Source organism: Umbelopsis ramanniana (genome assembly GCF_025399195.1).
Source record: "Umbelopsis ramanniana AG unplaced genomic scaffold K450scaffold_8, whole genome shotgun sequence".
Taxonomy (NCBI): domain Eukaryota; kingdom Fungi; phylum Mucoromycota; class Umbelopsidomycetes; order Umbelopsidales; family Umbelopsidaceae; genus Umbelopsis; species Umbelopsis ramanniana.
The window spans coordinates 172,261-196,696 of NW_026252094.1; the positions used below are offsets into that span (position 1 = coordinate 172,261).

The following is a 24,436-nucleotide window of genomic DNA, read 5'->3' on the forward strand; positions in this document are numbered from 1 at the left end:
CATTTATTATAAAAATGTGAGATCCATTATTCGACAGTTTCCTTACCGTAAATGTTACATAATCTCAAAAACTCCTTAGTATACTTCATTAATCCATACCTCAAAACATCATGCTCGATTTCCGAAAACCTCTCATCAAGCAAAAAAATCAAAAAATTGCAAACTTGATCACCCTCATCACAGCATGTTTCGCCACTTGCTTGGATATTTTGAGTTTATCAGCTACTAATGTTGCCATTCCATCGATCGCAACTGATTTGGCTCTTGACTCTTCAACAACGCCATGGTTAATCGCGTCGTATGCTATCGCATTCGCAGCCTTTTTGATGCCTGCTGGAAAATTAGGTGACCTCTACGGTTATCGCGTCGTATACCTTTCCGGTTTGCTTATCTTCATGGTAGCTTCCGTTATTTGTGGTGTGTCTCCAAATCAATATGTCCTTTTCGTATTCCGAGCTATGCAAGGCTTCGGTGCAGCTTGCACTGTACCCAACGCTATCGCCCTAATCGCAAACAGTTACACTGACGATCGCTCAAGAGGAATTGCCATTTCCATCTTTGGCGGTTCCGGCACGGTTGGTTTCGCTGTGGGACTCATTCTTGGAGGCGTGTTATCGTCTGCTATTGGATGGAGATGGATCTTTTACATTACAGCCATATGCTCCCTCATCATGCTCATCCCGGCTTTCATCTTTGTTCCTGACTTCAGACATGAAGGATCCGCCGAAAAAATTGATATGCTTGGGTTTTTCCTCATTACGAGCGGTTTCATTCTCATCATCTACGCTCTATCCGACGGACAATGGCATCTTGCTCGTGACCCTGTCACTCTTGTCATTGGAGTGCTACTCATTATTGGGTTCCTGCTATGGCAGTTCAAATCCCAGTACCCGCTTATACGTCCCAGTTGGTGGCGCCGTCAGAATTTCGCTGTAGCTGTCGCTACCAGCTTCCTACAGTATGCAGTGTTCATGGGCTATATCTACGTAACAACTCTCATGTTTCAAGATGCATTCGGTTACTCTCCAATTCAAACGTCACTTTACTACCTACCTATGGGGATAGTGGCCTTCGTAGTCTCAAATGGTGCGGGCTATATCATTCCGTACATAGGGATGCGTACTATTATGATCGCATCATCCTTGATGACACTAGCCACCAACGTTGGAGCATTGTACTACTCGGAAGAAATAGGATTTTGGAAGCTAATTTTCCCAATGCAAGTGTTGATGGCAGCCGGTTTGCCGTTGCTGTTTGTTGCAGGTCAAACTGCCTTGCTTGCAACTGCGCCTCCAAGCGAAACAGGCACTCTTGGTGCCGTCTACAACACAGCAGGACAGCTGGGGTCTGGTGTTGGCTCCGCCATCATGACGGCTGTCGTTAATGGTGTCAACAAGAGCCAAGCGAACGGCATCAATGGTCTACCTGGATATCATGCGGCCTATTATGTCAACATTGGTCTGATGAGCATCTGTGTCATTCTGTGCACTTTCTTCATAAAGGACAATCGCAAGGGTGCAAGCAGCAGTGATGAGTCTATCGTGACGGTGCAAGATTTGGAAAAAAATCCAGTCGAAGTTGAGGAAATTTCAAACAAGAAAAATGATACATCAGATCACTCAGCTGTCGAGATAACTGAATGATATATTTAGACAAGCAATGCCACAATGAGTGGTTTCATTCATTGTTTGTTGTAGTATAATCTACCAATTCTAGAATGTATATAGCTTTAATACACCAATCAAAGACCATTGGATCTTCTCCATCAACTTTGCTTCTGCCAGAAAATGTGTTATAATTACATTCAGTTTTAAGCACGTTCATAGCATTGGTCACATACCAAACACCTATCGACGTATGACTGCGATTAAATGATTGTAAGTCATTGATGTCGCGCAAACTCTGGTCACAGTTATAATAGATTTGGAGTGCGTAACCTTGAAAATCGTTAAGCATCCGTGGGTGGACAGCATATGCAAGGTTTACGCTTATGGAAATGTACGCACCATACATATGCCACGCAATTGATGTCTATGGAATATACCTTGTCTCATGCAGGCGAGCATTTTTTGGTCAATTGCTAGATCAAAAGCAGTACTCAATGAAAGCCACCAAGATCAAAAGTTACTATAGAGGTCGTTTTAGTATTTATGTTGGCATGCGCTCAACATGACAGTCGGGCTGATCTCAGATCGACAAATTCGACTAACATGTCTTCAATTGCTCGGATTGCGAAATGCATTCAGTCTGCAAAGGTGTGTCCGTCTAACTTTGTAGCGAGTCAATATCGATTGATCTGAGAGTTTGTTCTTCTTGCACAAACAACCGGGTATGCGGTTTCTGATGGTATTATTAATACAATAAGGTTTGTAAACTGTAAGTGGAATAGCGGTAAGGATATGTTCGTATCTTGTGTGATGCAAAAGTAAGTAAAAAAAAAAACAACTTTGTTGAAGGAAAAAAGCGATCCCCGGCATTGATATTTATACAATGGATTTGAGGTGCGCTGCCAGATCAGACTGGCTTATAAAAATTCTTGAGGAATGCCTTTGGACTCGACCAGATCAATTTTGACATATTATTTGTCGCTGACTTTCTCATTTGGTGATCTGCCGCTCTGTTACAGGGAATAAAACAGCAAAGAAGGTAATACATCGAGCTTACTTGCATTGATAGTCGTGCCTAATGCGCACATGGCTGCGAATATGTGCTTTATTATTGCTATGATGAGGTAATCTGCTAACTATGTTGTTTATGGTGGGTAGTTTCTTGGCTACTGATTAGCGGAAAGCCTGCAGAGTTTGACAATTTTGAAGTAGCGAAAGAGTGTCATTATTAATCGTATGCATTGCTATAAGAACCCTCTCTCTTTTCGTATTTCCCACCAAAACGCATTGCAATCCTATATGCGCATAACACTATAAACTTCTCACTGCCATAGCCTACATCGTTCCAACCAATTCATACAATGAAGTTCCATGCGGGGAATCCCATTATCAAATCAAAAAATCAGAGAGCAGCCAAAGTTATAACTCTGGTGACGACATGTTTCGCTACAGCTTTGGATATATTGAACTTATCTGCTGTCAATATTGCCTTACCGTCGATTGCTGTTGACTTGGAGCTGGATGCTTCAACAGCCGCATGGTTGATTGCATCTTATGCCATCGCATTCGCTGCCTTTTTGTTACCAGCTGGTAAACTAGGTGATCTTTATGGCTATCGTATCATCTACCTCGTTGGAATGCTCCTCTTTCTAGTAGCGTCCATTGTGAATGCTGTGTCTCCCAATCCATATATGCTCTTTGTTTTTAGAGCTATTCAAGGGCTCGGTGCCGCTTGTACAATACCCAATGCTATTGCGCTCATTGCAAATAGTTACAATGATCATGATGCAAGACGAATGGCTCTCTCAATCTTTGGCGGCTCAGGGGCATTCGGCTTATCTATTGGACTTATACTTGGCGGTGTTTTGGCGTCTACCATTGGATGGCGATGGATTTTTTTTGTATCAGGCATCAGTTCATTTGTTATGTTCATTCTAGCGTTCCTCTATGTTCCAGATTTCAGGCATGAAGGTTCAGCGGAAAAGATCGACATGTTTGGATTTCTCCTAGTGATAAGCGGATTTGTTCTCCTGATTTATGCTCTTTCTGATGGACAATGGCATCTTGCTCGAGATCCTGCAACTCTCGTTATTGGTGTCATTATCATTACGGCTTTTATGGTGTGGCAGCTCAAAGCTACTTTCCCACTTATACGACCATGTTGGTGGCGCCGACAAAACTTCGCTGGCGCTTTTAGTATCAGTTTCTTGCGTTATGCAGCATTCTCGGGATATATCTACATAACGACCCTCTTGTTTCAAGATGCTTTCGGTTATTCTGCCATTCAATCCGCTCTTTATTACCTACCTATGGGGTTTGTCGCCTTCATAATGGCAAATTGCATGGGCTATATAACACCTTATGTTGGAGTACGTGCAGTCATGTTCATTGGATCCTTGCTGGCTCTGTCTGCTAATCTCGGGATGCGATTCTACACGCCTGAAATTGGCTTTTGGAAACTTATCTTCCCAATGCACATCATCATGGGGTTTGCTTTACCAATGCTTTATGTAGCGGGTCAAAATGCCATGATTGCCGGTGCACCGCAGAGCGAGACAGGAACTTTAGGCGCCGTGTACAGTGCTTCTGGTCAACTTGGATCTGCCGTGGGAACCGCTATTATGGCAGCTGTTATCAATGGGGTCAACAACGGAGTAACGGATATTTCTGGACTTCCAGGATACCATACTGCTTTTTACGTGAATATAGGCTTACTCTCGGTCTCTGCAATTGTTAGTGCGCTTTTCATCAGAAACGAATGCAGGAATGACTTTACATCGAAAGAGAAGGAAGCTGGAGTTTCATCGACATTGGATTCTGCTACAGATTTGGAAAAAGGAGATATTGTCCCAAAGGAAAAGGAAGCCATTGAAACTGATGTTCAACCCATCGAAATAGACACCATACCCATCTAAACGAACACTTCGACTTCACGAGTCATATCCTACATTTTATTTGTTACCTTCGCAAATTCATTAAATGGTACTTGATGTTTTTTTGGCATTGTAGATCGATTGTACAAAGTTTTATTATACACCATCTTCAAATATATGATATTTTCACTTCAAATGAGGTCTGAGGCTGCGGCAAAGGGGGTAGGCTTTGAACCGGGTTCACGTCATATCTGCTGTGCAAGTATTGAGCAATAAATGTCTGGTCGAGTGGAAGAAGAATTTACGGATAGGAAATTCAGTTCTTGATACATCTAATTCTTAACTTTGGTCATCGACAATTCAATGGTGGTAAGTTGGAAAAATTATCGTCTAAACCATTAATACTCCAGGTACACGAACACAAAGAGTTGAGAATTTGTTTCCTGCGATTAGTATGAAATCAGTCAGATTCGAGAATTCGACTCAAGACAAAGCGAATGATTTTGTCAAACTTCAAAGTGGAGATTGCTTATTACATTAAGAAATTGGGTCCTGTATCAATTGGTGAACCCGGGATAAATTATTGTAATGATCCTTGTTGGCCAGCTACACAGTCACCTCGTCATTTGTCGCAAGCAGATGCTGCAGATCCATTTATGGACGATAGTAGTACATTGTCACGAGAAGAAAAGTTCGGAATTCTAGTGAATTTTCAAGTTGAGACGTCCACAGTCAAGCTGTTATGAAAGAGAAAATGACTATTCCGGCAAGCAAAAACAAAGTGAAATTGAAATAACTTTTGTTCTTCAATCGAAGTATAGCCAAATATATGTTTACAGCAGTGGCCATTCTGCTCAAGCTCAAGCATCTTGTGTCTGGGAATTGGCAAAGAGGTTCTGTTCATGTGAGCTGGCATATTGAATCAGCAGAACAGCAAAGGTGAGCTGGCATGGTTGATTTCAGAACAAATGGTTGATCGCGGACGGGTTTAAACTAGCAGGATCTCCTAACCAGCTTCCACTTTTATGACTTTGCCCTTCATTGCATGGATATTCAAGGATGCCAAAATTAATTCTATGTATCATTTTTTATGTAATCTAAATTATACATAGCACACCGATATCGCCGACAGTGTGGGGCTCATGACAGATGCTGTACAGCTCACCGGGTTTAGAATTGTCCCCACTAGTCATGAAAGAGTTTGTAAGATCTATAAAGACAAGTGCACATAATATATCCGCTGCCGTTGGAATTCCATATCAGTGCTGTAGAGATGTCCCAAAACTTGACGAAGAAAAATCGTCTCTCGGTATTGAGGACAGTCTGAAAATCTTACAGCAAGACTTGAGGTTCAAGTTCAGATGGATGCGTGGGGTAGCATGTCGCTCATGTCCAAAGCGATCTTGACCGAGTGCTTGTTTCATAAGAATATGTCGTACAACGTAGGTGAGTTTGGTAAGTGCATCTTTGTGCGCAATTCCCAATACCACACACCGAGCGTTTGGATTCCACGACCAAATATTTTCAGCACACTTACTGTTTCCCACAAAGACATCCTTATACAAATGAGGCAAAAGTTGTCTCTATTGGGATAGGTGCGAGTGAAAAGAAGGTATCAATCTTGATTCCATAGATGCATTTTCACTGAATGCCACATGTTAAGAGGTAAACAATTGGTAAAGAGCGAATTGGCTAAGGTGTTATATAAAGGAAAGCGTGTAAGTGTAAAAAGCAACATCTAGCGATCAGATCAATTCGCCGCTACTATAACATGGTAAATTGAGACTTTATAATGGCTTTCAAAATTCTTTTATAATGGACTAATCTGCTCTTCACTAAAATAGCCTTCCATAGTGCTAGGAAGAGTTGTTTCCACGTTCGTATGTGCTGGTCTTTGGCTTGCGTCCATCGCAACTCCGACATTGGCTGTACCTGTTCGACGGGCTGCTGTCTTGCCACAAGATGATCCATTCTATACACCACCAGCTGGATACGAGAGTGCTGCCCCAGGAGACATTCTGCGTACTCGACCTGTTCCAAATAAATTAGCAGCTTTCTCTGCTTTTCCGCAAAATATGGCCAATGCTTGGCAGATCCTCTACCGAACCACGGACGCATTGGGTAACCCTCAGGCAACCGTAACCACAGTGATGGAACCGCACAATCCGGATACAACTAAGCTTTTATCTTACCAAGTGGCCGAGGACAGTGCCTATCAAGGGTGCGCACCATCTTATGTGCTTCAAGCAGGTACCGGATTGTCGGATACGGCGTCTCAGGCTGAGCTTCTACTTATGGATGCCGCGCTGGATCGCGGTTGGTATGTCAGCACTCCTGACTACGAAGGTCCAATCAGTGCGTTTACAGCAGGTATCCAAGCTGGACATGCCACTCTTGATTCGATCCGAGCTGTTCTCAAATCCACAAATGTGACGAATGTTTCCGGCAATGCTACTGTTGCCATGTGGGGTTACTCTGGTGGCGCTCTTGCTTCAGGCTGGGCAGCTGAGCTACAGCCAACATATGCGCCGGAATTGAATTTGGCTGGTGCCGCTATCGGTGGTACTCCAGGCGATCTCAACGCAACTCTTTACGCTGTCAACAAGGGCCTTTTTGTAGGACTGGTTCCTGCTGGTATTGTTGGTCTGTGTCAACAATATCCTGAACTCAACGACTACGTGATCGCCAATTTAAAGCCAGACAAGAAAGACGCCTTTTTTAAAGCCAACAGTCAATGCCTCGACGCTGACACTTCACAATATGCTTTCCAAGACATGTTCTCCTACTTTACTGATTATAATGTTTTACAAGGTGATGTTGCTGTGAAAATCTTGAACGAGAACAAGATGGGTCAATACGTTCCAAAGATCCCACTTCACATGTATCACTCCGCAAACGATGAAATGGTGCCATTTGCTCCTACTGAGGCTCTTGTCAAGCAGTACTGCTCACAAGGCGTCAATATTGAATTTGTGAAAGATGAGCTTTCAGAGCATATCATTCTGGCTATTACCGGTGCCGCTGATGCCCTCATTTGGCTCAATGACCGATTCAACGGTGTTCCTGTCAAAAAAGGTTGTACGAGTCGGACCACCTTAACTTCTGCGTTGGATCCTGGAGCTCTTCCAGTGTTTGGAACAGTCATCTTCAATCTTTTGGGAGATTTACTGGGGAAACCAATTGGTCCTAATTCTATTGCCAGATAGGCATTTCTCCTTTGTCGGAACTTTGAGCTCATCGGCATTTGCAGCCTTCATTATTTCTAATGAGCCCTATATCTTTATCAAATGAAACTCCTCCCTTCATTTTTTTTTTTAAATAAATGATTACCTATTGGATTAATTGATTGAACCGCCTTTTGAACGAAATTTTCTTAAAAGATGTGCTGTACTTCGTGGCAAGAAGTCGCAATCTGAATCAGCGGCTCTGCCTAATTCTACTGAAATCTAGATCCCAAAAAATCAGCAGATGGGGCTGTAGCGCACAGCAAAGAGAATCAGTGGGAAATCATGCCAACAGTTGGGGATGTGGCAAAGTGATAATGTCAAGGATCTGTATTTGAGTAAATGGTGCAGCTCTGGAGTTAATGTGTCACCGACCAACTAGCACTGAAATGAGGATCATATGCTTCATAGATGATGTAGGCTCCATTCTAAGAATTATGAATTGCACATCACGAGAAATTCCGCAGAGATCTTCTCAATTGTGAAGAGTATGTCCTTACTATTTACTTTGGAGGTTTCCTGGAGGAGGAAGTAATGTGTTGAGCTAGTTAATCGGTAACAACTGGCCCCATCTTTTGAAGCAAGTTAACAAATGAAGAACAGCAACCGCCGCAAACTGAAATTTCCAACCTACTAGTCTTACAGATGCAGGCGGTATTCTACAATCAAAAACGTACAGAGTGAAGTCGTGCAAGTCATTTCATTTTCCTACATCCTGGGTTGAACCAATGGCGGAGGAGGGATAATGTTTTCTCCTCTGAGAAAAAATTAGTTGTTCACAGCATACGAACGCTGCTTGGATATTGCCATGGGATTAGTTTTCCGGACATGTGGACAGCTTGGGCCACATTATCCTTAAACTACCTATTCAAATTTAGTTGAGCGCAAACTGGCTTGGTTAGGTAGTGGGGCTCACGTTCGCATATAACGTCTTAGCATTGAAAGATTTCTTTGTTTACTATCAAACATTGAGATGTTTTCTGTCATCGAACATTGATCGATGGAACATTTTGACGTACTAGATCTTGCTCATTGTCCTAAACTCTCTGCATGAGATTGTGAGACTTACGTATGCAGTTCCTCCTGCACAAAAGACATGTGGCGTTCACATCGTCCACGTTTATACAGTGCTTGCAGAAATCTGGGGTAAAATATACAATGAGACAATATCAATTGGCGTAGCGAGGTTTACATACCGCCTTATAGCCATTACATGCATTGGAAAATGTAATATTTGCCACGAATTGGAAATTTGCACAGACTAAATGATTGAAAAAGTATCGTAAAACGGATAGCTACTACGGCTTGATCCGCGCCTCGAATGCTAAGGAAGCGTTGACAATAATCTCGATCTTGAATTGGTCCTGCCATGGGCACATGTTGATGTTGCCATCCTCTTTTCTATATCGCATTACTAATGAATGAAAACTGAGACGCTACTGAATTCTCTTCCACTGAACCTCAATTACTTATAGGTAACACCATGAGAACATCACAAAATACTAGAGCTGACTACTTGCTATGAAATTCGATTTTCAGCGAGGAAATGCAAACAGCGTCAAGTGACGATAGTCAAAGCCGCAGATCACATCGAACAAAGTATATTTCTTGTAGATGAATATTTCCCGAACATCTCTGTGGGAATGTGGGGTCGGTATTTCACATGAAAATATTCATGCTAGAGCTTCTTTACTTCACGTTGCACAGTGATATGGCTAGGGTAGCTATACGTTACATAATTAGAGCTTTTTAGGTTATTTACTTTACCTGAAATCATCGTTGTACCCCGCTTTCAGGATGCCACAAGGTATGACCTCGCGTCTCAGAGAATTCACCTAACTTGCACAAAATTAAATGACTTCCTTATTATGGATAGTATAGCTTTGCGTCTTGAAACCGAAATTTATCTTCTGGTTCTTTCGAGTCGCCTTTCACCTTCCCGAAAACCACATGCTACTCAACTTAGGCTGAGTGGAGGTAAAGAAGAAGTGAATTATAAAGAGGGCTATCCGCCACCAGTATCTCCTCAACAAGTGAAAGACAAAAAGGTCTCAATCTCCTTCTGCTCCGGAACCTGTCCAGTCCTTATCTCATTCCATTCACTACCCAAGCATGGTATGTATTATGAATTGAAAATTTTATATAACATGTCAGTAACCTTTGATGCTATCCCATGTAGAAACCCTTTAGTCCTGGACGTATTATTACAGCATTGCTATCGGTCGGTCTATGGCTGTCTGCCACAAGTCCCAGTGAAGCAGCTCCGTTGAAAAGAGCAGCGGTCATTCCTGAAAATGATGCTTTCTATACTCCTCCTGCTGGCTACGAGAGTGCCGCTCTTGGAACTGTCCTTAAAACAAGACCTGTGCCTAACTCCTTGGCGGCGTTTAGTCTGTTGCCACAAAATATTGCTGCTGCCTGGCAAATTCTCTACCGCACCAGTGACTCCTCCGGTAACGCACAAGCAACCGTTACCACCGTAATTGAGCCTCACAATGCAAATGCGTCTCGAGTCCTATCTTACCAGGTTGCAGAGGATAGTGCTTGGGAAGCATGTGCTCCATCTTACGTGCTTCAAAAAGGTTCTAGTCTGAGCGGTGTCGCAACCCAGGCTGAACTCCTTGTTATGGACGCTGCATTGTCTCGAGGCTGGTACGTGGTGACCCCAGATTACGAAGGACCTAACGCATCTTTCACTGCCGGATTGCAAGCCGGTCATGCTACCTTGGATTCCATTCGGGCTGTGCTTGCTTCAACTAATGTTACAGGCATTAAGGCTAATGCTGATGTCGCTCTATGGGGTTATTCTGGTGGGGCACTTGCTTCTGGATGGGCTGCTGAACTACAACCTTCCTATGCTCCTGAGCTAAGAATCATTGGTGCTGCATTGGGAGGTACTCCAGTAGATCTCAATGCGACACTCAATGCCGTCAACAAGGGTCCATTTGTTGGTCTTGTTCCTGCCGGTATCCTTGGTCTTGCATCGCAATATCCCGACCTTGCTGCTTATGTCGACTCCGTCTTAATTCCGTCCAAGAAGGCCAACTTCTACAAAGCCAAAAGTCAATGTCTAGCTGCCGATATCATCCAGTTTTTGGGTCAAGATTTTAACAGTTATGTTAACACAACCAACTTCTTGAATAGCCCAATTGCTACCAAAGTGCTTACCGAGAACCACATGGGCAAATTCGTACCCAAGATCCCTCTTCACATGTATCATGCTATTAATGATGAAATCGTTCCATTCGCTCCGGCAAAGGCGCTCTATTCTCAGTATTGTTCTCAAGGCGCAAGCATTCAGTTTGTAGCTGATGAGCTCTCCGAGCATGTCATTCTTCTGATCACCGGAGCTGCAGATGCCATCTTGTGGCTTCAAGATCGGTTCAATGGAGTTACTGCAGCCACTGGTTGCTCCAACAGAACAACGGCCACTTCCGCATTGGACCCAGGTGCCTTGCCTGTATTTGGTGAGCTTCTTTTCAACGACTTGGGTGCTCTTGTTGGACTGCCTATTGGTCCACTTTCTATTACATAGTCAGTCACAAGCAGGTCTAGTGTCGACTTCATAATTATCTCACTGAAAACATTATCATTTTTACCTATAAATGTGATGAATAAACTCTCATATGAGGTGTATTGCAAAAATAGAGGTATGGCGGGGTTTCCAAATTGGAATGTTGCAAGTTAGGCTCAAATTTTTGGTAATATCGGCAGGAACGACTGTACCTTGGCAAAATTTCCCGTCCTGCAATGATAAAGCCGCCATCTGATGTAACTCTTTTAATTCTACCATTTCCTCAACAAAAATTCATACATTTGTAGTAATTAGAAGGAGGGACCATGATACGTCTGTTAGATAAGTTTAGAACTTGAGTGGAACCTCAGTATTTCAATTCTAGGTTTGCGAAGTTGATAGGTAGCATATCAAATGCAGAACAATGTTCCTAAAAAGACGAATAATCGAACATTGCTGTCAGGGTTATGGATTTCAAATGATGGTATGGGGATACTGGAGATACTGTGGGATTTCAAAAATGTAGCTCTCACATGGGGATAATGTCAACGCAGAGTTGTACAGAAGCTGAACGACCAGCTTCTTAGAACCCAGTTCAGGCACCGTTTTCAACGTCTGCCCAGTTAAAATGATGATAACGTCTGAGATACCACCTATGCTTTAGACTTGTACACACCTCTTATACCAATTAAGTCTTAATGCGGAACAGCCAATATCGCAGTTTGTTACCGGAATATCGAAGCGACTGCTCACGGTCGTATAGCCCGCAGGTCTACTTTCCCAGACAGTTGTGAAAACCACATGCTGCATTGTCAGTGCGTTCGATAGAATGTCCGTCGAGATAACTATATTATGCTGATAAATTTGGACTGAAATGACGATCACTTTTTCCCTTCCTTTCCATTGTGTTCTACCCCCATGGTACGTTAACATTGATTTGGTTGGTAAAGTCGCAATTCCATTGACTTTTATGTTTAGCATTCATTTCAATTTGGGCGCTTAGCGTCTAAATTTGTATTTATATACATTTTGCTTTCAATGGTGGCTCCAGGATTGGCCGCTCCTCGTCGATTAAATCTGCTGCAACCTCAAAGTGATCCGTTTTACTCGCCACCTTCGGGCTTTGAAAAATTGAGCCCAGGTACCATTCTTCGCACTCGACCTGTCCCCGACAAACTTGGCATCTTGGCTCTGTTCCCTCAGAATGTGGCTAATGCATGGCAAATCTTGTATCGCACAACCAATGCGCTTGGAAAAGCAGAAGCTACAGTCACTACTATCATAGAGCCCCACAACCCTGATCCCACTAAACTCCTTTCTTACCAAGTCGCTGAAGACAGCGCCAGTCAGGTCTGTGCTCCTTCGTATGTGCTTCAAACTGGGTCAAGCGTGCGAGGCATTGTCACCAAAGTCGAAATTTTGCTTATGGATGCCGCGCTGGAACGCGGCTGGTACGTCAATATACCGGATTACCAGGGACCAATGTCCAGTTTCACTTGCGGCTTGCAATCAGGACAAGCTACTCTTGATTCTATTCGTGCCGTTCTTGCATCAAGCCATGTCACCAGTATCCAGGCTGGTGCTCGTGTTGCTTTATGGGGCTATTCTGGTGGTGCGCTTGCTTCGGGATGGGCCGCTGAACTTCAACCCACATATGCTCCTGAACTCAAAATTGTTGGTGCTGCTTTAGGCGGTACCCCATCCGACCTCAATGCTACTATTAATGCCGTTAACAAAGGACCATTCGTCGGTCTTGTGCCCGCAGGTATTCTTGGTTTGTCGCAACAGTATCCTGAGCTCAATGAATTCGTACAATCCCAACTTATTCCCAAAAAGAAGGCTGCCTTCAACAAGGCAGCAAGTCAATGTTTGGCTCAAGATCTTCTTCAATTCGCCTTCCAAGATATCTTCAAGTACTTCTCCAACCCCGACATTCTGAACGATCCTATTGCGACCAAGATTTTGAACGAGAACAAGATGGGAAAGTATATTCCTAAGATCCCCCTCTTTATGTACCATGCTATTCATGACGAAGTTGTCCCCTTTGCCCCTGCTCAAGCTTTGGTAAAAAAGTACTGTGCTAAAGGAAGCAACATTGAATTTGTCAAGGACGAACTATCAGAGCATGTCATCCTTGCTGTCACGGGCGCGGCCGACGCTATACTTTGGTTGACTGATCGCATGAATGGGAAGCCTGCCAAGAAAGGCTGTTCCGAGAGAACGGTGCTCACCTCCGCATTGGATCCAGGTACTCTCCCTGTTTTTGGAAAACTTATCTTTGATGACTTGGCCGACCTTCTTGGCAAGCCCATTGGCCCACTATCCATTGCATGATTCAAGTCATTTTTTTCATATCAGTACATTTTATTTTAACTAGCCGACGCAATAAAATGCAAGATAATGCCAGCGGAGGAGGAGTATGTCATGCAATAGAGCAATATTGTGCATTAGATATCAATGTCAGTCTGAAGCGTCTCAGCATTTACATCTATTGAGTGGTATCAATCCAGGTGGCTCCTGGTAAGACACTGTAGAACACGTATTGCGCAGCTTGAGCGGAAGTGAGATTGGTCGCAAAAGTGGCTCTCGCACTGTTCCATTTTCCCGCTCCAGTGTTGGCGTACTCTGCAAACGTGACACCAGCGGTGTTAGGGCTGCTTGTCGACCAAATGCTCCAGCCTGCCGGTTTGATATGCGATCCAAGAGCTGAGTTCATGTAGACGACTCGAGCATACTGATTCCATGGACGGCCAAGGTAACTACTGCTGGAAAATTGGGATGTGGAAGAGAAAGACAATGATTTGTTTGCGGTTGATGCAATAGGACCAGATGGAATAGTGGCAATGATGCTACAGTAGTTGAAGTAAAAACCACCAACAGCTGAAGCAGAGTCACGATTGTGAGCTGTAATTGACGCAGCTGCGTTGGAGGCAATTGTGCAAGAGTCAAAGTAGGCAATACCGTATCCCCAGATGAAGTCTACAGAACCTTCAACATAACAATGCTTGAAATAAGAAGTAGCCCCTCGATTAATCAGCAGTGTATCTTGATAGCCATAGAGTTTGACATAGTAGAACGAAGCTTCCGCGGCTTCAACCGTCAAGGCCAGATTGGCATAGTTTTGAGTTTGAGGAAAGGTATTGGCGATGGTGATATGATACAGCTTCACATTAGTGCCTGTAATAATCACCACTGAGGAATCAACATCTGATCCAGAAGAAGACTGAGTATTATGACCAGCGCTATACTCGACGAATACAGTATTCTCAGCCCCGGCCGCAACAGGAACAAGGGGTTGGAGTATGGTGTTTGACCTTGAAATGGTAATTCTTTCATTGTATGTTCCTGCTGCTATGGCGACTGTCCAGGTGGAGCTATCACTGGGGAGAGAGGCAAGTGCCTTGGAGATGGTGTTGTAAGTGCAGCTTGAGCATACGTTGACTGTGTTGGTAGCGCGGACAGCAATGGAAGCCCCTGATGCCACAGATGAAAGTATGCCTAGTGCAGAAAGTAAGCAGAGTAACTTCATGACTTCAATCCAAATGAAAACTTTCAAATTAGTTCCTCTGTCTTTCCTGGCAAGGCTTTATATGCATATTATAACATAAGCATTTTCAAATAAAATCTTGTGTTCCCATGTAATGGAAAATTTAACATGTAATATCGGACAGTAGGAAAGAATTTTTTTGGCCGGCGCATGTGTGGAAATTCGAACGAAGTGGGGAGTCGTTTTCGATCGTGTCAAGTGACGTGTCCCATCTCATGCTCTCTCAAGTAGTGAGCATAGTGGTTTGACTCGCACTCTCTGCGTGCAACCTAGTATTATGTTACGCTATAGAATGCCATTTTTTTTATAGCAAAAGATCCTCGCCATCTCACTCCAGATAGCACATTTTATGCATGACAACCCATCGCTCTCCGCTGTTAATCAACCCGATTGTTACACATAACTAGCTACCTTGTATACACACATTTTTAATTCAAATCATGCTTAATATGAAGGTTCTATTCACTGCAAGCGAACTGTCCCTCAATTGATGCAACGCAAGTTAAAAGTTCAAAATAGCACGCATTTTATTCGGTAATTGATCTACAAATTTATGATATCACGACTAAGGGGGTTTTGTGGGTAATTCCAACCAATTTTCATCAGCAAAATAGCGTTTATGTTTTAATACATGAGCCAACCCACCTGAGTAATGATCAATGCCTAATCTAACTATGTTTCATCTTTCATCCACAAGATGCAGCATGAACAGCACCGTGTTGTGCTCCACCCATATGGCTTTTGAACAGGTTTGGTGGTGTGAATATCTACATCATGTGACAGGGCCTTTATGGCAACTGTCATAGCGATCTGAATGGAAGCATTGGGCACTGCCTGTTTCAGTAGGCATCATGATCGAATAGGCATGTATCAAAAATTTCGACAGGACAGGAGAGCTAATTATAGGAAGATCGCTAGATGGGAAGTGATGTATATCAATCTGGGTATTACTTGATTTATTTGATTCCGTAATTCAGGCATGTAAAAGATATTAGCTGTTAGTCTAGAATAAGCGTTAATGACGTCTCTAAAAGGCTTGAAAGTAAGAACCTATCTCATCCAACTGCTGATGAGATGCACAATGAACGTGTATCTTTTTCAGGCAAACAGGAGTACCATATAATGAGCATTGAGGAGAACGGCGTCAGGGGGCTGAGCGAAGGAGCAACCCGACGAATCGATGTAACAGGCAAGCAACAAAAATCCAGGAGTCTCCAGAGGTTACTGTGCATATTTTTGATGAGGACCCTCTTGAAGTTCACAATATGGAATAGCGTTTATCGGTGTGCTGTCGAGGTCGCGAGGAGCTTTTTTTTTTTTCAATTTTGGGAGGCATTGGAAAAAAGGGACTCATCTTTGTTTTTGGCTGCTTCTCATTTTCCCAACATTGGTGCAGTAAGATCACATTTGTAAGAATATATGCTCATTGGTGTTCGTATAGTAAAATAACGTCATCAAAAATGAGGTCTATATATCATATCATTCACATTTAACTGTTAATCCAAATACTCTGGCTTTCACATCACATTTGGGATGTGGATATCTAATGTGGAGACGGAGAGATCGGATAATCGCTAACTTGGAAGTTAGAAGCGAAAAAAAAACCACACACTTCAATGTGCACTGACTCGTGTAAACGAGCCAGGTAAAGTGAAGAAAGTAAGGAGCTGAGACAGTGAATAAAAATTATTATATGATACTCCAGTCTATAATGGAACCCACAGCAGGTAGATCACGAACAACAGGGTAGGCCAAGACAATATGGCTATATTGCGAAAAGTCTGAGCTTTAGCTACAAGGTTTATAGGAGTGAAAAAAGTAGTCAGAAAGGGGGCCTCAAGAAGGGGTGCAGAGTATAGGCAGGTAGTGAAGAGTGGTGATACGTTTGAAAACTTGAGGAAACATAACTCGTGCTTTGTTGTAGAAATTGGACTTGAATCGATCCATCAAGGAGGTGTGGTACCACGATGCTCGTTTTGAGTTGTCGATCATGTAAAAAGTTCATCGGTTAGTTTAAATATAAGACCCTATCGTATCAATCTTTCTAACTCATTGCCTCTTTTTTTTTTTCTTTTCATTGCTGAATAACTATCGATATGGAGTCTATGTCTATGTATGACGAACAGAACAATGCGTTGATGGACCACAAGCTTCCCAGCATTTCCTTGTTGCCTCAACTCGACAGCCAAGAAGATTACAATACCAAGAATGACTCCAAGGCAGCCACCTTGTCCCATACTTCTCCACAAGAGTGTCTCAAACCGTCTATGAGCACCAGCAGCAGCAACAGCGACTCCAGCCATGGGCAACATTCAATTCCTACGCCTTCCTCATTTTTGCCTCCTCCTTACGTTCATAAAGACCATCAGCAAAATATGGATTGTACCTACTCCAATGTTGTATCACCTCCTTTGACGCCAGCTGTATCGCCTTCTTCCATGTTGTATGATGCTATGCAAATGAAGCGTAAATATTCTGTTGATGTTGGCCCATTTGCCTTTAGCAGCACTATGGTTAACCATGCTTCGGTCGCCGCCTCTGCATTTAACGCTGACATGTATCAGGACGCCTACCGTCGTCATTCTATGTGCTCTGAAATGTCCTTGGATGATTATACTCATCAAAATCATGGTCATTTCGCCATGCCTGCACCTTCTCCTCAGCCAGTAGGAGAGCATCCTAAAAGCCGTCGTGAAAGTACCAGTGGACGTGGAAGCTCCAAGCCCAGCCAAAATTCGGCTCATAAGCATGTTTGCAAGTACCCTTACTGTGGTTGGAGCTTCAAGCGCTATGAGCACCTTAAGCGTCATATGCTTGTTCATACTGGCGAACGCCCACATCTATGTGATTTCCCTGGATGTGGTAAAAGCTTCTCAAGAAGCGACAATTTCGCTGCCCACTACAGAACACACACCAAGAAAACACTCCTTCAACACCGCAATTCGGTCCCATCCTTAGAGACTATGCACCAAAGCAACACATACTTTCGTAACAACAAAATGACATCCAACTTTGACTTTTCAAGATCTTATGATCTTTACAACGATCGCCAAGCTTTTCCCACCGAGGTTAGTTTATAGCGATCTATCCAAAGATTTGTAATCTGTGGATAATTTCTAACATAGTTATATTTACAGCAAATGCAAACTACTCCTGAAATGATACAACAGCAGCACTATTTGCGCTCTTTTGAAACGATGCACACAGTTGATGCCACTCAGAACCCATTCCATACTGCTCCTATGGGCAAGATGGAATTCATGCATATGCATCAGCCAAGCTCTCCTACCTCTCCAACCGCACCATCTGGTCTACCCTCATCTCTTCAAGCCGCAAACGCGGATGTGTATATACCCATGAACGTCATGACCTCTCAACAATACAAGACTCATGCTTGCCAAGAGTGTCGTAAAAGGTTCAAGCGTTTGGAACACCTTAAGCGCCATATGCGAACACACACTTTGGAACGTCCATTCTCATGCCCTGTACCTGGCTGTGGCAAGGCGTTTTCCAGGAGTGACAATTTGTCACAACATGTCAAAACCCATCAAAGACATCAATACAGAGAACGAACAGCCGCAGCACAAGCTGCTGTCACCGTGAACAGTAGCATCTGGGAGAACGCTACGGCCGTTGACTGCTGAGATTGAGCCAAGTGCCTGATCAGCCGTTTCACTTTAACATTTTGTGAATAACGCCACCAAAAAAAAAGACATAAAACATTGACAAAAACATTGAAAAAAAAAAAGCAGTTGCAAAAAAGCAAGTAAAAAAACTACAAACCTCCCCAAAAAAACCAGCAAAACCAAACAAGGATAAGAAAGAACACAGAAGTTTCGTAGAACGGCAAAACCTTCGACTTGTTTCTATCATCACACCATCAAAATACCTCCCCATCCCATCGACTTCCCAACAAACAAAGCACTATCCACACTTCTCTTACCTAGTTCACGCTATGTTTTTTTTTTTCCGACACATTAACTGTGTTATACCCCATCTTTAATGCAATCTTGTAATTAATTTGCATGCTATGTTTTTTGTTGTTTTCTATTAGTTTTCTTCTTTTCGATTTAGAGTACCATATTTTTTTTTTGTCTTTTCCAATATGCTGTTGTTGTTCTAAGCCTAAAACATACGTATGTTGAATACGAATCAGAATTCTCTTTTTTCTTTGATACCATCTTAAAAATAATTATAAAGACACCTTTGATCATTGGCAAAAAAGTATATCTTCAATGAAAGATTCGTGTTGGTTTTCAGTCTGATTTAATTAGATCTTGGCGCTTCTATTTACACAATTTGCCCACAATCGACAATAGTAACTGGTTGAGTTGGTTTCCCACTGGCTGTTCCTACTTTCTCTACTTTGCGCACAACGTCCATTCCAGCCACAACCTGGCCAAACACAACGTGCTTTCCATCCAACCATTCCGTTTTCTCCGTGCATATGAAGAATTGTGACCCATTGGTGTTAGGTCCTGCATTAGCCATAGAGAGTATACCAGGACCGGTGTGCTTTAGAGTGAAGTTCTCGTCTCTGAATTTCCCGCCTATAATATTCGAAATGGAACGATGAGTGGATGCCATCGTTAAATCTAATACTGTCTGAGTGGGTAACTCACCGTAGATGGATTTTCCTCCTGTTCCATTGCCCTTTTCAAAATCTGCATGACATAAAAATATCAGTTTCTCTCATTGCAATATCTCAGCATATACTACTATGTTAGCTCACCTCCTCCTTGTAACATAAACTGTGGTATTATTCTGTGGAACTTTACACCCTTATAGCCAATGCCCTTTTCGCCTGTACACAATGCTCGAAAGTTTTCTGCAAAATTGATCCATCAGTACACAGAATATGATCGATCGTTACCTTTACCACTTTATATAAATTACCTGCTGTCCTTGGAACGACGTCTGATCGAAGTTCAATAATGATCTTGCCGACAGGTGTGTTGCCCATTCGAACGTCCAAGAATACCTGTGGAAGCTTTCCAGAAGTTGATGAAGGAGCTTGTGAGACTATTTCAGATGACTCGCTGTCTTGGGGCTCTTCGGCCATGGATGCGTCTTCCTGAGGTTTAGCGTCCAATTGATCTTCAGCAGTATTAAGCGCGTATTTTCGAAGCCATGCATCATCATCCCAAATAGCTTTATTGCTTCCACTGGCGAGCTTCTGTGGTTTTGCGAGATTGACTTTGATAACACGTCCATTGAGTTCGGACATGTGCATATTGTCGATGGCTTCCTTCACATCTTCCTTCGACTCGAATTCCACGAACCCGAATCCTCGATGCTGATTTCCTGACAAACGAGTTCAGTACAAGCAGGTTGGGGTAATCCAGTATATGTTCAACACTTACTGGAAGCAGGATCAGGTGGGATCTGTACGGATATGATGTTTCCAAAAGGAATGAAGGCGGAATATAACAGCTGCTCTGTCACTTCTTGGTCCAAACCACCTATTTGCAGAAGATAAAGATAAAGCGCGGCTGTTAGAGACAATACAGTAGGGATTTGTATGGAACAGTATTGGAATGAACATACCAACGAAGACAGTGGTCTTGCTATCAGGATTAATCGACATTAGGATTTATACTTTCCTGACACAAAGAGTAATAGCGGAAGTCAAGACAAGTTGGTAGGAAATCAAAGTGCCGCCAAGCCACCGTCACGGCATCCATCGCACCCTCATCTCTTGACTGCAACTATGCCCCGATCGCCGTCCCCAAATAACCGACGAGATAGATCTTCATATCGTGATTTAGATATGCCTGACTCAAGGTCTCCTCCTCCACCTTCACGAAGACGCCGACGCTCTCGATCAACCGAGCGTGGATATAATGACGCTGGCCGATCATCACATAGGAGTAGATCGCCGCGTAAATTCAGCCGTGAACGTCAACGTGATAGAGGTTCACCAGATAGAAGAGGTACTTTTTCATCAATTTATATTTTTCTTCAATGTCTGGATTGTTCAAGCTGTTTTTAACTTCATAATCAGACCGCAACCGTGATAGATACTCTAGACGGGACTCAAGGTCACGGTCAAGGTCACCAGTGAGAAGGTCGAGTATTATAACCATTCAGTCTTTCCCTTTATAATTGAAATACTCATTTTCTTTTGCTATTTCTACAGGGATAGGGATGGTGACAGATCGAGGAGAAGGCGCGATGACAGCAATGACAATTACGATGGCCGACGTCGCCGAGAAAAGACACCAGAAGATGTGCAACAGGAGTCACAAGATGCTCAGCCCACTGTGAACGAGGACGACGATCCAGAGACACAAATGATGAAATTAATGGGATTCGGGGGCTTCGATTCAACAAAGGGCAAACATGTTGCGGGCGCAGATATGTCTGGCGCCAACGTAAAGAAGCAGCCGAAATACCGCCAATACATGAATCGTCGTGGTGGTTTCAACAGACCATTAGACAAAGTGTAATCTCAAATTTTCAATACCAAAAATAATATAAAACCAATGTTGAATATGTATGTTCGGCTTTTTTTTTATTTATTTTTATAATTTCTTAGTTACAGGATGGGTAGGGTTTGGTAGAGTAGAGGAAGGGTAATAATTAATCGGTGATGAGTATTTGGTATGGATATTCAGCAATTCTTATAAATTTAGTTAATAGTGGGCGTCCTCGACCATGCAAGTACATCTCTGCAGCGAAAAGGTGTATTGTTAAGAGCGTTTGCCTGCTTTAACAGATTGACGAGACTCTAGCCTTTGTAAAAATGCTTGTTCTTCAGACGCCAACGTTGCCTTCTCTCGTTCAATGTCCTCCATGAGCTCCTTGTATTTCATTTGCAGCTTTATCATGAAAAGCAATCTGGCAATGAGTAAAGGAACCTAAAAAGAGAAACTGTGGCTCATACATACCTTTTCTTCCTTCTTCCTTAATGCCAACTCCTGGTGCCTTGCTAGTTGAACAAAGTTTTGTCGAATTTCTTCATCCTTGCGTTGCAGACGTTCCGATATTGATTTCCTCGCATCGTCAATTCGACGGTCATATTCTTCGTCACATTCAAGAATGGATGGTGGTCGTCCGTCTTTTCGAAGCTGGGATGCGCGGTAGTCATGGTAGTGTCGAGAGTGAGTAATTTCTACCAACTCTGCAAGACATTCAATGAAAAGTATTTCTCGAAGATGGATGAAATCACAGTGATTTTCATTCTCGACTATCAAGAATTTGAAAAAATAAATAAATGGCTATACTCACGATGATTACGGTGTGTATCATATAAATGAGCATTCTAAATACCTTCTACTATTCCCCAGTCATATTGCCTTCCACGAATTGGCTTTTCATCCTTTTGTAAACCTACTTCACTTCCTATGACTGTAAAAGGTATGTGTTGCTAACGGTTTTCGTCAATACTAGCACGTCAGTCTCTTTGAGATCAGTGATCCTTACCTCTAGATGCTCCAAGGTTTCATGGTGTTCAGAATAAGCAGTAGGATATATGGGTATAGCGTTCAGATGTAAATCTTGGAGGATCTAGGCAGCAGCGTAAAATTAGCGACACCTCTTTCAAATTCGCATAAACGGATGTTAAGTTACCGTTTGTTTGAATAGTATTTTCTCCTTTTGGGTCATGGTATCAGCTTTTGCGATGATGGGAATAACGTTCACTCTTGATGACAATTTCTGAAGTGCTAAAACATCATGTGCCTTCATCCTAGAGGATAAAGTCGTAAATAAAGATACAAGGTGAGAGGAGTTTGGCATAAGGATACTTACGAGTGACCGGAGGGTGGTATAAAGTACAGACATACGTGCACTCGTGTATCAAATGTCGGTTTTCGCATGTTCCTGACTTTTTCAGCATCCCAGTACGCTTGGTATTGATTTTCTATGTATCGAACAAGTGGATTGATGCTATAAACATCGTTAATAATGAAATCTGGCTGGGTGGCAAACCAAACCGACGTTTAGAAAATAGGCTGCCTTACTCTTCGCTGCGGTCTAAGCGATCACCAAACCCAGGAGTGTCAATGACAGTCAACTGAAGAGTGGTTTTTCCCTCAACCAATTCGTAGGTGACTGGACTTATTTTGACGGTCTTAGCTGGCTCCTCAGGAATAATATCGCTGACCAGATCAGTATTGAATAGAGTATTCATGAACGTTGTTTTGCCTAATCCGCTTTCGCCTAACAAGTTTCCATATTGAGTAGTTGCGAACGCAGCAAAGATTCGCTGTGAAACACTTACCAACCACCATGACATTTAATCTGAACGGCTGCCGGTTTGCTTTTTGAACAGCTTGATGAGGTAAAGCATCCATTCCCAACTTCGTGCTTGGAGTCGCTTGTTGGGGAGGTGCAGACCTCCAGGGACCGAGATCTGGATGAGTCCCCCTTCGGTGACGTGCAAAAATTTAGAAAGGGCATGGTTTCGGGATAGACTAGCAAAAGCGAATGGAGGGGTGGGAAATGTTACCTCCTTTGCAAAGCATATTCCTAAAGTAACATACACCAACAAATCAAGTGACTTATTAGACTTTGATCGAGGACATTTCGCACATAATGAACACGATTCTGACTAATGTAACTTACCAACGGCATTTTGAACGGACGGGGAGGAAAAATACATGTTGTTGAGGCACCGGAGTTTGCCAGTTAAGGCATCGCCTGTCAGCATTGGAACAAGCCATTGTGTCACAGATAAAATCGTGTCATTCTGAAAGAGCTGTTGCCAATATGCTACATCGTTGAAAATCATAGTGCTGATGACGGTTAATTGGTGCTGCTTTCTGGTGCAGCGTGCCGATCCATGCTTTCCACCTTGTGTGGGTTAGATCGACAAATGGCATTAAAGTGTAATTTGACAATTCAGGAACAGACTTAATGAATGCCTCTTCTAAACCTTTATCCCTATTCCCAAAAGTAACCAGGAACTTGTACTTCACGCAGTGTACCTTGAAATGGCATTAAATTGGATACGCATGATCATGTTCATGAGGCCACTAGTCTAGTTGGACCACAGAGAAGGAGGGGTTTACTTTACTTTACTTACATCAACATATTGTTTGTCTTGATACATCGTCTCATGTCCAATCTTTGGCTAGATATGAACATACTCGTTCAATCAGATCACTGGCGAACTCGATGAAAGTTATGCCACTTTCAGATTTGAAAAAGCTACCAAGAAAGCTAAGCTTATCACTCGGCCTCACCTCAGTCACGTTACTGCCTCCAGCAAGGCCGTGCTCCTCAGGGAGGTCACATAAACGATTTGGAAAATATTTTTCAAAAAAACGAAGGAAATGTATTTTTACAACTCAAAGCACTTAGTTGGCGGGTCGACCGTTAGTAGCTGATTCTGCCACATCTATTCTGGCCAGTACGTTGCTAGCTCCTACAAACTGAATGACGCTGATAATTTGCTTTCCGGCGCAAATAGGGAAGGTAATCAGAGCGATAATCATGCGGATATCCACGCCAAACACTATTATCAACCAGGTGACGTTAATAATTTGGTTGAAAGAATGGCAGATATACAAAAAAAAAAGCACTTGCCTGTCGTGGTGAGATTGGAGGCAAAGAGATAAAGGGATACAAAGAACAATTCATTTCCAGCACACATGATAAACAAGACAACCTGATAGCACCCAAGTTAGATTGAAGAATCCCTTCGATAAACCCTACAATGGAGAAAA

The 24,436-nt window shown here is 42.8% G+C and overlaps 12 protein-coding genes across 12 annotated transcripts; 8 read left to right on the top strand and 4 right to left on the bottom strand.

Annotated features, from left to right (window-relative positions):
- The first annotated feature begins 54 nt into the window (after window positions 1-54).
- On the top strand, window positions 55-1,766 carry K450DRAFT_226324 (uncharacterized protein). Its single transcript, XM_051586532.1, has one exon. The coding sequence runs from the start codon at window positions 111-113 to the stop codon at window positions 1,641-1,643; it is 1,533 nt and encodes a 510-aa protein (XP_051447659.1). The 5' UTR covers window positions 55-110; the 3' UTR covers window positions 1,644-1,766.
- A 1,118-nt stretch (window positions 1,767-2,884) lies between these two features.
- Window positions 2,885-4,637, top strand: K450DRAFT_226325 (uncharacterized protein). Its single transcript, XM_051586533.1, has one exon. It carries the CDS (start codon window positions 2,969-2,971, stop codon window positions 4,520-4,522), a length of 1,554 nt encoding a protein of 517 aa, XP_051447660.1. The 5' UTR covers window positions 2,885-2,968; the 3' UTR covers window positions 4,523-4,637.
- Window positions 4,638-5,868: 1,231 nt separating this feature from the next.
- Window positions 5,869-7,686, top strand: K450DRAFT_277965 (uncharacterized protein; the record flags this gene model as incomplete). Its single annotated transcript, XM_051593276.1, has 2 exons — window positions 5,869-5,922; window positions 6,325-7,686. The coding sequence occupies 2 exons, from the start codon at window positions 5,869-5,871 to the stop codon at window positions 7,684-7,686; spliced, it is 1,416 nt and encodes a 471-aa protein (XP_051447661.1).
- A 1,886-nt stretch (window positions 7,687-9,572) lies between these two features.
- On the top strand, window positions 9,573-11,239 carry K450DRAFT_277966 (uncharacterized protein; the record flags this gene model as incomplete). Its single annotated transcript, XM_051593277.1, has 2 exons — window positions 9,573-9,819; window positions 9,915-11,239. 2 exons carry the CDS (start codon window positions 9,573-9,575, stop codon window positions 11,237-11,239), a joined length of 1,572 nt encoding a protein of 523 aa, XP_051447662.1.
- Window positions 11,240-12,256: 1,017 nt separating this feature from the next.
- On the top strand, window positions 12,257-13,649 carry K450DRAFT_277967 (uncharacterized protein; the record flags this gene model as incomplete). The annotated part of the gene is made up of 1 exon (XM_051593278.1): window positions 12,257-13,649. One exon carries the CDS (start codon window positions 12,257-12,259, stop codon window positions 13,550-13,552), a length of 1,296 nt encoding a protein of 431 aa, XP_051447663.1. The 3' UTR covers window positions 13,553-13,649.
- K450DRAFT_226330 (uncharacterized protein) lies at window positions 13,630-14,798 on the bottom strand. The gene has a single exon (XM_051586534.1). The coding sequence runs from the start codon at window positions 14,745-14,747 to the stop codon at window positions 13,707-13,709; it is 1,041 nt and encodes a 346-aa protein (XP_051447664.1). The 5' UTR covers window positions 14,748-14,798; the 3' UTR covers window positions 13,630-13,706.
- Window positions 14,799-17,900: 3,102 nt separating this feature from the next.
- On the top strand, window positions 17,901-18,423 carry K450DRAFT_226332 (uncharacterized protein). The gene has a single exon (XM_051586535.1). The coding sequence runs from the start codon at window positions 17,906-17,908 to the stop codon at window positions 18,407-18,409; it is 504 nt and encodes a 167-aa protein (XP_051447665.1). The 5' UTR covers window positions 17,901-17,905; the 3' UTR covers window positions 18,410-18,423.
- On the bottom strand, window positions 18,424-18,984 carry K450DRAFT_226333 (uncharacterized protein). Its single transcript, XM_051586536.1, has one exon. It carries the CDS (start codon window positions 18,660-18,662, stop codon window positions 18,438-18,440), a length of 225 nt encoding a protein of 74 aa, XP_051447666.1. The 5' UTR covers window positions 18,663-18,984; the 3' UTR covers window positions 18,424-18,437.
- Window position 18,985: 1 nt separating this feature from the next.
- K450DRAFT_226337 (uncharacterized protein) lies at window positions 18,986-20,372 on the bottom strand. Its single transcript, XM_051586537.1, has 6 exons — window positions 20,313-20,372; window positions 20,129-20,227; window positions 19,662-20,069; window positions 19,498-19,593; window positions 19,388-19,429; window positions 18,986-19,315 (listed from the first exon to the last, which is right to left on the bottom strand). The coding sequence occupies exons 1-6, from the start codon at window positions 20,350-20,352 to the stop codon at window positions 19,056-19,058; spliced, it is 945 nt and encodes a 314-aa protein (XP_051447667.1). The 5' UTR covers window positions 20,353-20,372; the 3' UTR covers window positions 18,986-19,055.
- A 55-nt stretch (window positions 20,373-20,427) lies between these two features.
- Window positions 20,428-21,263, top strand: K450DRAFT_226338 (uncharacterized protein). The gene is made up of 3 exons (XM_051586538.1): window positions 20,428-20,698; window positions 20,786-20,833; window positions 20,905-21,263. Exons 1-2 carry the CDS (start codon window positions 20,476-20,478, stop codon window positions 20,827-20,829), a joined length of 267 nt encoding a protein of 88 aa, XP_051447668.1. The 5' UTR covers window positions 20,428-20,475; the 3' UTR covers window positions 20,830-20,833; window positions 20,905-21,263.
- On the top strand, window positions 20,845-21,410 carry K450DRAFT_226341 (uncharacterized protein). Its single transcript, XM_051586539.1, has one exon. The coding sequence runs from the start codon at window positions 21,059-21,061 to the stop codon at window positions 21,212-21,214; it is 156 nt and encodes a 51-aa protein (XP_051447669.1). The 5' UTR covers window positions 20,845-21,058; the 3' UTR covers window positions 21,215-21,410.
- Window positions 21,336-23,565, bottom strand: K450DRAFT_226343 (uncharacterized protein). Its single transcript, XM_051586540.1, has 10 exons — window positions 23,334-23,565; window positions 23,218-23,237; window positions 22,990-23,135; window positions 22,730-22,928; window positions 22,518-22,655; window positions 22,338-22,455; window positions 22,191-22,274; window positions 22,038-22,134; window positions 21,656-21,954; window positions 21,336-21,586 (listed from the first exon to the last, which is right to left on the bottom strand). Exons 1-10 carry the CDS (start codon window positions 23,340-23,342, stop codon window positions 21,458-21,460), a joined length of 1,239 nt encoding a protein of 412 aa, XP_051447670.1. The 5' UTR covers window positions 23,343-23,565; the 3' UTR covers window positions 21,336-21,457.
- Between the last annotated feature and the right edge of the window lie 871 nt (window positions 23,566-24,436).

Excerpts from the sequence above, each read along its gene's own strand:
- K450DRAFT_226324 (XM_051586532.1), top strand. The coding sequence starts at position 111 with ATGCTCGATTTCCGAAAACCTCTCATCAAGCAAAAAAATCAAAAAATT.
- K450DRAFT_226325 (XM_051586533.1), top strand. The coding sequence starts at position 2,969 with ATGAAGTTCCATGCGGGGAATCCCATTATCAAATCAAAAAATCAGAGA.
- K450DRAFT_226330 (XM_051586534.1), bottom strand. The coding sequence starts at position 14,747 with ATGAAGTTACTCTGCTTACTTTCTGCACTAGGCATACTTTCATCTGTG.
- K450DRAFT_226332 (XM_051586535.1), top strand. The coding sequence starts at position 17,906 with ATGCAAACTACTCCTGAAATGATACAACAGCAGCACTATTTGCGCTCT.
- K450DRAFT_226333 (XM_051586536.1), bottom strand. The coding sequence starts at position 18,662 with ATGGGGAGGTATTTTGATGGTGTGATGATAGAAACAAGTCGAAGGTTT.
- K450DRAFT_226337 (XM_051586537.1), bottom strand. The coding sequence starts at position 20,352 with ATGTCGATTAATCCTGATAGCAAGACCACTGTCTTCGTTG. Across the intron at positions 20,228-20,312 it reads CAAGACCACTGTCTTCGTTG|GTGGTTTGGACCAAGAAGTG; the intron begins GTATGTTCATTC and ends TTCTGCAAATAG. Across the intron at positions 19,430-19,497 it reads GTTTATGTTACAAGGAGGAG|ATTTTGAAAAGGGCAATGGA; the intron begins GTGAGCTAACAT and ends TATGTCATGCAG.
- K450DRAFT_226338 (XM_051586538.1), top strand. The coding sequence starts at position 20,476 with ATGCCCCGATCGCCGTCCCCAAATAACCGACGAGATAGATCTTCATAT. Across the intron at positions 20,699-20,785 it reads AGGTTCACCAGATAGAAGAG|ATACTCTAGACGGGACTCAA; the intron begins GTACTTTTTCAT and ends CAACCGTGATAG.
- K450DRAFT_226341 (XM_051586539.1), top strand. The coding sequence starts at position 21,059 with ATGATGAAATTAATGGGATTCGGGGGCTTCGATTCAACAAAGGGCAAA.
- K450DRAFT_226343 (XM_051586540.1), bottom strand. Across the intron at positions 23,136-23,217 it reads GAATATGCTTTGCAAAGGAG|GGGGACTCATCCAGATCTCG; the intron begins GTAACATTTCCC and ends ACGTCACCGAAG. Across the intron at positions 22,656-22,729 it reads CGCTTAGACCGCAGCGAAGA|CATCAATCCACTTGTTCGAT; the intron begins GTAAGGCAGCCT and ends CGATGTTTATAG.